Below are 9,602 nucleotides of genomic sequence, written 5' to 3'. Positions count from 1 at the left end.
AGATAACAATATTACCTCCTTTGTCCGAATTTCTGATTATTATTTGATCATTTTTTTGAAGTTTTTGTATCAGCTTGTTGTATTCTTGCTGTTGATATGTATATCTTTTTTTCGATCCTTCAGCGCATGATTTTAGGTTCTTTATTCCTGTCGTGACCAGTTTGTTGAATATATCCAAAGAATCTCTGACACTTATAGGCTGAAATGAGGATCTTGGTCTGATATATATATTCAGTTATTTAGTTACATTTCTAACTATTTCACATCATTTTCATTGAACCTTATTTCCCATGGGGTTTTTATCTTAGGACCCTACTTGCATTATTTTTTATGGGATATTCTTGCAATACCAGTGGTTGGCCATTTGTAGTGCTGTACATACTACAAAAGTGTAAGTTACTACAAAAGTGCAATTTGTGAACAATGAAAGGTAGTAAACTTACTCAAAAGTGCAATTTTTGAAACAGGTCTTGGGTTTAGCATCCTGTCCTCCGTGAACTTGCCACTGAGAATGCAGCTCCCTACCTGGGCAGTTTCTTCAGGTGCAAACACCTCCCATGATTGCGGCTGTTCACCGCAAAACGTGAAAACGGATGCACACAAGAAACAGAGCATTTATTGGAACAGCTTGAAGGTCCACCGCATCTGTTACAGGCATATCCTTGGGTTTCACAGTGTTCATATCAGTACATACCCACTCCAGCAAATAACAGTGCACCTTACACAGAATCCATTCACCTGACACAACCCAGATAAGCCAGCAGCTGGTATCATGGCTCGACAGCAGTACCCACTTTCTCTCGTAAACACACTTACCAATCTGTCAACAAGGTGCAAGCCAAATAATCCAGGCAGCACTTACGGTAAGCATCTTGGCAAAACCTACAACCACACCAGGCAAGCCTTATAACCCATAAAATCATCGATAAAACACATCAGGTATAGACAATAACAGAACAACTACAATAATACCAATGCCACTAGAATTATGCAGCAGGGGAAGACCAAATTAAGTGGCAAGGTTGACTAAATTATGTGGCAAGACAAACTGCAGAGTATTGCAGCACATTTTGTGATAGCATTACTTCCTTATTTTGACATTTTTTACATAAGGTTAACACTGTCTAGGCAAAGGTATCATCTCATTACTACTAGTTTAGCACAGAAATAGAGTAACAGGCAACAGAATGGGGACCATTCAACATTTGCAAAGGGGCTGCCACTCTATGGCAACATATGTTGCTGCATTTTTAGTAGCTTTGATCAGTTTGAGATAAAAATATTTTTGGGGTTAAAATCGCCAGATTATGCAGCAGATGACGGATTATGTAGCAAATGCGGCTAATCCATAAATATGCAGAAAACACCACGGCTGCAAAATCACATCATTCTAGTGGACCTGACTAATGGTTACAACACAAACAAAACAAAACTCCAGCCTGTGATGGAAATCTTGAAACCAGAGCATGAAGGTAAAATACTTTTAAAGCTCTGAAGAGACATCATAACCTTTAAGGCTGGATTTATCTTCCAAAGGAAAGAATCTACAGTTAATAAATCTATATCAATAAAGTTTAATCACAATGATGTTCAGATTTATTAAAGGTTAAACCTGCGGACTATATTACAGGAGCTGACAACTGGAGACATTTTGGAAGAATCTTTTTATTATTGGTAATGACTACAGAACGTCCTGGTTTCTTGGGTTCTTCCTCACACCATCCACCATTCAGAGCTGTTCCTCTTCCGGTACTGTACAGCCCTGATCTTCTCCAGTCTTTCATCTTTCAAGCTTTTCCAGTTCTTCGGAGTCTGTAAGGTGAGTCGCTTTGCGGTGATGTGTTCCAGGAAGTTGTCTTGTAATCATTCAGCCTTATCTCAGGTTAGAGCCGGAGCGTCTGGATACTGTGGAGAGAAGTAGAGAACATGCTGATTGAGGGCCCGTCTAATATTTAACCTCAAAACCCACCCTCAATCTTGAAAAAAGCTCCCTTAACCCTAATTCAAGGCTATTAGCTCTGCCATGCTTTTTTTAAAAAAAAATCTTTATTGGCTTTTTATATGTGAATTTGCTGCAAAAAGACAACAAGTACCTTGGGTTCTGTTAAGTAACACATATTAAATAATAGACAGAAACTGTGGCATAGTATTTGTCCAGTGAGGTGATTATGGGGAGGAGCTAATCATAATTAGAACCTGGGGCTTTACGCGTGGGGGAATTGATGTCCCACCCACTTACTACCTATTTAGGTCGATTTGATCTTTTCTAGGTATGTGTCAAGATTGTTTCATCGAGCTTTAGATGATTTGGGAAAGAAGTATAGTTTGTGACTACTGTTGTTTGCACCTCTTTTGAAGCATACCCATGCCCACCACGTGTGGTGGGAGATATTGTTAGTATTTTTCTAGTTAGTCTGAATGGCTTAAATCCCAATTGTTAATAGCAACTCGAGGAGGTATATGTACCATTTGCTAAGTGAGAAGTGAAGGGCTAGAGTATACAGGCCTAAAGTCACTATTGAATGAGTGCCTGAGATGGTAGTATGGAAAATCGAGTTGAATGTCTGTTCAATGTCGTTCGAATAGTCCTTGGTGGGATTGCAGTGGTAAAGTAGGTGATCTAGATCTCCTATGCCATCTGCACAGTTGCAGGTGTTTATTAAAATCAGAAAGGACCCATTTGTGAAGTTTGTGTGGGGTATAGAAGCATCGATATATGGGGCAGAATTTACGTTGGCAGAGAAGTGGGGAGATCTAAAATAGGAGAACAGGTTTTCATTTGTTTCTCCATTCTGTCTCAGTTGGGGCAGGAATGTTCATGGTCTTCTAAGATATTCCCCATTTTCTTTGACTGTGGCTATTGTTAGGAGTAGAGCATTGGGACATAAATGTATGTGTCCTAAAATGTGGTCTTTGTAAGCAAGGAACAAGAAATTCAAGCAATCAGATGGGTGAGGATTCCCAATTCTCCTGAGTGTGACTTTGAGTTTAAGAAAGATGTAGGAGTCTATTGGAGGAAACTTAAATTTCTCACATATAATGCTAAAGGATAGTGGTTTGTCTGGAGCGCCGAGATCGTTAAACAGAAGTATATCTGCGAAGGCCCATATAATGAGCAAAAAAGGCTGTTAGGTATTTGTTAAAGTCTGGCAGTCCTAGTACACCTTTTCTTTTTATGATTTCTGAGTTTCTTAAGGTGCATTCTGGTCCACTTATCTTCCTGGTGTCGTTTGAAATTAGCCTATTTAGAGTTGTATGAAAGTTTGGAGAGAGGAATAGGGTGGAACATCCGTAGTATGAAGTTGTCCAGAGGTGTCACCAACATTTTAACAGTTTAAATCCGACCCCACCAAGACCTGCCTTTCTTTATCACCAAAGTACATTCCCTGCCTTAGAGCTATGACACCTGGCCGACCCTACAAAAAATAAACAGCTGCACTATTATATTACGTTTCAGATATGTGAGCTGCTGCTTATAAACAGTACTCTACATGAGGCTTATATTTTAAGATGATGCAAAGTTCTGACCAACTGATTATACACAGATCTATGTAGCAAAAACATTAATGACTGGAGCTACAGTGTCACGCCCATCAAGTTGCTGCATGTGCTGAACTCTGCAGCAGGACCCTTAACACCATATATGCCATCCCTTCTGATTTAGGCGGGAGACTACTCATTGCAAGGCTAGTCTCCCGCATCCTGATTCCTGTCTGAAAAACCCTATTCCTCTGCAGGCTTCTGCAAACATGGACTTGTCTTGTATGGCTCGGAGTGCGCACTGTATGTACTGCCAGTAATTTGCTCCTGCAGACCAGTGCACAACATTTTTGTCACATTCTCTCTGCCTGCCATAGCCTTTCCCTGTGCTCCTGACAGGTAAGGGGGGAAAAACTGGTATTTTCATTTAGTCCCAGTACATGACAATAGACCAGAATCAAGCCTCGATAGACGTCAATGGAAGAAATACATTCTCCCGATTATTTTTAAAAAAATCTCCCACTTTCCTCTTCTAAAATGTTGCCATGTATGCTTAACACCTGCTGCAGGACAACTGTTATGTAACTGGTACGATAGCTCAATGATCATTTTCCTGTGGAAGTAGCAGGAGGGTAACCGTAATGTCACAGGTAAGTGCATTCATGACACCGGGACAAAGACCTAGTGGATTTTTCAGTGCTTGTTTTTCCTCTAGATATTCTCTGTACATGTGCATGCATACATGCAGGCCATCTTGGAATGCTTTTTCTTAAAGAACAAGAAGGTTGCCATGAATGCACCAAGATGTGAGAAATGCCGCCTCCAGATTTGAGTTATCACATGTCCATACTACTAGCCTGGCATATCCCTAACTGAACATGTCCCAGTCTCTCAGAGAGCCCTGCCTGCTGTGACATTTCCCTTAGAAAGTGGTGCATCTTTGCTTGAGTGCAAGTCTTCATGGCAGTGAGCTACTTGAATTAAAAAAAGTAGGGGAGGGGAGTGCGGTATGTGCCTGTCTGCACCCATTCTCCCAATACATTCTGGTAGATGCACTTCTCATTAGTGCTCATACACACAACCATTTAAGTGTTGGCACACCAAGTGCTGGATATCGTTAGACATGCATTTTGTGCCAACTGTCATTCATCAACAAGGAGCAATCTTTTGGTTCGGGTGATCGCAAGCCACTTTCTGTATTTCGGGTTCTGTACCATTCCAAGCATGCTGCTGCATTGCTAGGGTACGCATCCCAACATCCCTTAGAAAATTTAAACTGTGAGGGAGGGGAGAACACTGTCTGCCTGTTATGCCAGTACTCTCTATGCTTTCTAGCAAGCATTGAACACTACTAAGAACTGCATCTACCAGAATGCATGGGGAGAACTGGTGCAGACGTGCAGGCAGTGTGCCCCTCGATGCCCCTCTCCCAACGGATTGCTCTTTGCCCATGAGTGATAATTACCATGAACACATGCTCAAGCATATCCAACACTGTGCTTTGCAAACACTTGATTAGTTGTGAGTATGAACACTTTTGAGGACTGCATTTTCCAGAATACATTGGAAGAACAGGTACAGTCAGGCAGTATCCTCTCCTCCCCCATTGTTATAATCTTTATTCATAATCTGCGTTCCTTTTACGTACAAATACCTCACCTGGGAGAATACGGAAGAGAACAGGTGCATGGATTGCTGGAGTCTGACCCCCCCTACAGAAGGTCTCACTTCTCTTTATGCATGCATGAATTATTTACAGACTTATGCCGGGTTTTATTTGCAATCGAAGGAGTCAATATGAGTGGCCTGTTCAAGTCAGTGATGTTTTCCTGCTTGCACAGTTAGACTGTGCAGCAGCTGCAGTGGCACTAGGACCCAGAATTTTATGGGCCCGCTGCGCCCCAGTTACAGTTGTCACCAGAGGTGGGGTTTAGGAGCCTATTTTCCATACTTCCGTTAATGCTCATTAGTAGCCTTACTACGCCACTGGACGGTAGGGATTAACTGTCACCTCTGTGTTTCTGTGCTGTGTGCTCTGAACACTGGGATTCTTCACCTTGGAGACAGAGGTATGAGGGTTATCGGTTTGCCCCCACTTTGATTATCACAAACCCTACCACTCTCTTGCCAAGAAAGGCATGCCCTTTTACCCTTGTCAGTTGAAAGGGTAAGTGAGGTCAGCAACTTTAGAATAGCCACACTGCACAAATAGTAAGGGCCTGATTTAGATCTTGGGGGACGGGTTACTCCATCACAACGGTGACGGATATCCCATCCGACGAAATATCGAACCCATTATATCCTATGGGATTTAAATTTCGGAGGACGGGATATCCGTCACAGTTGTGCCGGAGGAACTCCTTCGTCCAGATCTAAATCAGGCCCTAATCAGCACAAAAAGTAACAGTAGTTGGCAAGCGTGGGGCACACCACCAAGACAGAGAGGCAGCAGGGATTCCAGTCGGCAATTAGCAACACGAGAAACACCTCTCTGAAGCGCAGAAAAGGGTGTGCCTAGTGTACACAAAGGAATAAAAATAGACCATTGGAAAGTATGACAAATGCATCATTATATCTTCCAGTAACTTTTAGAGCATGCCATCTCTACTATTTTGGTGTAAGCTTTGATTAAGTTGACATGGAAGGACCCTGTCAGTCAGCCAAGCACCGTAACCTTAGACACCCACAAAACCCATCTATGGAGTTCCACAATGATCCTCCTTAAACCCGACTCACTTCAACGCCTTCACTTCACTTCACTTCATGATCCCTCTAACCAGCATCATCCACTCTCACAACATCAACGTCCACTCCTATGCCGATGACTTACAACTCATTCGCTCCCTCCTGGACAAGACGCCCAGTATCCAGATCAAGTTCAATGCCTGCATAAGTGAATTTGCCAACTCGACGAAGACCATCTGTCAGAAGCCGAACACTGACAAGACTGGAACTGTAATCTTCAGAAGATCACTTCACCGTGGAAATCCTCCTGGTGGCCAGCAGATCTCGGACCGACACCCACCCCCTCTACTGATGCTAAAAACATCAGGATTGTCATGGACAGCAAACTCAACATGACTGCCTAAGTGAACGCCCCCACTGCCTCAAACTTCCATACCCTGAAAATGCAGAGGAAGATTTAAAAATGGCTCCCAATCAGCACCCAGAAAACAATCACACACACCCTTGTCACAAGCAAGCAGGACTGCGGGAACACCCTCTATGATGGGATTAACAAAAACTGCATAAGAAGGCTGCAGACCATTCAGAACTCAGTGACCAGATTCACTCTCATCCTCCCACGTCGCACTCATATCACTTCACACCTGAAGAAGTTCCATTGGCTCCCCATACACAAATGAGCATAATTCAAACTCCTTGCCCACACTTTCAAGGCACTGCATAACACTGGCTCCGCATAGCTCAACAATCCCATCTGCTTCCACAAACCCTCTAGACAACTCTGCTCGTCGGGACTCCTACTTGCTTCTTAAGTGTGGAACAACCTATGGCCACTCATAAGAGGCTCCTCCTTCCTTCTTGAATTCCGAAAGAAGCTGTAGACCTGACTTTTCAAGTAGTTCCACTAGACCCTGGGTTTATCTAGACTCACTCCTGCTCAGCATCAGGATACCCTCCTGGGTGATAGTGCGCTCTACAAATCTGCCTAACATGGTCTAGTGTCATTCTCTTGCTGGACACAGAGGACCGCATGTTCCTTTACTTTTCCATAGGTATATCTTCCAGGGCGGAGTAGGAGAGAGGGCCAAAGATGAGAAGATGAGGCAGTAAGCAGACCGGTTTAGTGCGCCACCACACCTATCAGAAAGTCTCATGAAGAAGCACAACCTGTAACTGATGGGATAGGTAAGGAGATGGACGAGTTCACTTCCTCTCGGAAGAGAGTACAGACAATGAAATGAAGCTTACAAACTGAGGAGAATAAAGTTGGTGCCTATTTAGCTTCATTTGTATATTCTAAAGAATAAAATCTAGGGGTGGGCACGACTTGCATAATTCTGTGTAGCGTAATCACGTGAACTTTCATAGGAATTCCGTAAGGTTACACTTGAATTATGCAAGAAGAGTATTTCTTCGTTTAGCACTATTTCTTAGCACAAAAATGCCCCCTTGCATCCAAAATGGACACAAAGATTCATTGTGTTCTTAGAAATAGCACTAAGTACAGCAGAACACGAGTAGTAAGTGTGAGCAGCCGCATGGGCTCGCTAAATGTGCAATTGCAGTAGGATTTTCTCCAAACTTACTACCAGCATTTAGGTCTATTTTCTTACTGCAAAAGGCACATCAAAAATAGATGCAAATATGCATTTTGCACTTAGAAACAGCACTGAATGCAACAGAACATGAATAGCGAACGTGAGCGGCCTTAAGAGAGCAGGAGTAACTGTGTAATTAGCAGCAATTTAATGTCAAAGAGTAATGCAGAATTACCAAAATTACTCCAGGGAAATTGTAATTCTGCCCAGCTCTACCAAAATCATTGCACATGATTTTACATTTGAACATGATGAACTCTTGTGCAATATATTATATGAAAGTAATGTAAAACTTGGAAAATTCTGCATCTTTATGTTTCCTCTTAGCAGACTTGAGACACCGTATCAGAGGGTGTGCAATCGCTATGAACTCTCTCGAAGGCCAAACATTTGTGGGTTTTCTTAAATCAAAAGACAAAACACTACAAGTTACAAGTAGATGCTTATGACAACCATGTAGTGGTGGGAACACAGACCGCTGCATTTCATTCACTTGACATGAGACCGAAATCTTCCAATTTTCTTTCGTTAAACTGGTGGCTACGTGATGATAGGTTTTAGGCTATATCTGGCCTAGGACTGGTTCTGCTCCTTCCATACCAGAATCTTTAAGACAAGGGCCTGCCAGGATTTGACAAAGTCCCCTCCGGCGCAGTAGGCCTCTGCGTTCTGTGTCCCTCAGCACTGCAATTCTGACTGGATTCAGGGGTAGGTGGCACAGGGCACTGAAGTGTGTGGGTTTGACATTGGCAGAGTGCATTATGTAGCAACTGGACCAAGAAGGTAACTGGCAATCAGTGTTCTAACCAAATGTGACCCTTGAGGTATTCTTTTTAAGTACAATCTCCCACTCCAGACCAAGTGCCTGTGTACAGGAACACACAGACCTCAGGCCACCAAGCTGCGACAGACTGCGAACCTTCAGAGCTATTCAGGCGCCTTTTAACTCAAGGTCTCCCTCCTCCTGTTACTGACTGACCAGAAATTTACCAACATATCTGTAACGTGAAGCCAACACGTAATATGAGAAATAAAATAAGATGAATAGAGGAGTGACTAGCCAAGAGCGATTACGAAGTTCTACACTGCTGTGTATTACACAAATACATGCAACGTACCAGTGGCCGTCTACTTGTGTTTGCTGCCTTTTCATAGATACCACGCAAAAAGCATGAGTCAGCCTCGGCTTGCTCCTGGCGGGCTTTGTGACCCATCCATGAACCTGTGGCAGTCATGAAGCTCGAAAAGAGAATGACAATGTGGCGGTTGGGGGTTTGGGTATGAGGAGAGGGTCAGCGATGGATAACCTTGTATCAAGTCAAATAAAGTGAAACAAGTCTTTCTTCAGGTCAAAGTATATCCTTGCTCGAATAAGTAACAGATTTGTTCTCTCTCTTTCCATGTTTTCGTTTCTCTACAAATTTTCCAGTCTTTCGGTGTCTCACTTCCCTTCGTATTGCCTTATATCCTACCTCCTATTCTCTGCCCTTCCTTTTCCCCTGTACCTCCATTTTTCCCTTCAAACTTTTCTCTCCCTTACCCCTATTTTCTGTCTCCTACGTCCTCTTCTAACCTTTCTACTCACTTCACCAGTTACTATTCCTTTTGTTACCCATCATTTCCCTCATTCCTTCTTTCTTCTGCACTCACCCATTCTCTTAAGACTAGCTACTCCTTTCTCTCACCCCTCCTTTCTTTCATCCCTCCCTCTGTTGTTCTCTGCTAGCGCTCCTTCCCTTCTAAAGTGCATCTACTTCCTTCCTCACTTCCTCTTCTCTCTCTCTGTCCATCTCCTTTTTGTTCTTCACCTTACTACCTTCTCTCATTTCTTACCATCTG

General features: G+C 42.9%; 1 protein-coding gene across 2 annotated transcripts in view; it reads right to left on the bottom strand.

Annotated features, from left to right (window-relative positions):
• Positions 1–1,645: 1,645 nt before the first annotated feature.
• LOC146811758 (apoptosis-associated speck-like protein containing a CARD) overlaps positions 1,646–9,602 on the bottom strand; it is a 42,068-nt gene continuing 34,111 nt past the window's right edge. For both annotated transcript variants that reach the window (XR_014965833.1, XM_085614532.1), the window contains exon 2: positions 1,646–1,905. Coding sequence is in view for 1 of the 2 variants with exons in the window: in XM_085614532.1 (XP_085470658.1) it covers positions 1,874–1,905 (32 nt within the window). In the remaining variant the exon portion in view is untranslated. The remainder of the gene's footprint in view (positions 1,906–9,602) is intronic.

This window comes from Triturus cristatus, chromosome 7 (assembly GCF_964204655.1).
Source record: "Triturus cristatus chromosome 7, aTriCri1.1, whole genome shotgun sequence".
Lineage (NCBI taxonomy): Eukaryota > Metazoa > Chordata > Amphibia > Caudata > Salamandridae > Triturus > Triturus cristatus.
The sequence above is the reverse complement of the archived record's forward strand: the minus strand, read 5'-3'. Positions and strand labels throughout refer to the sequence as shown.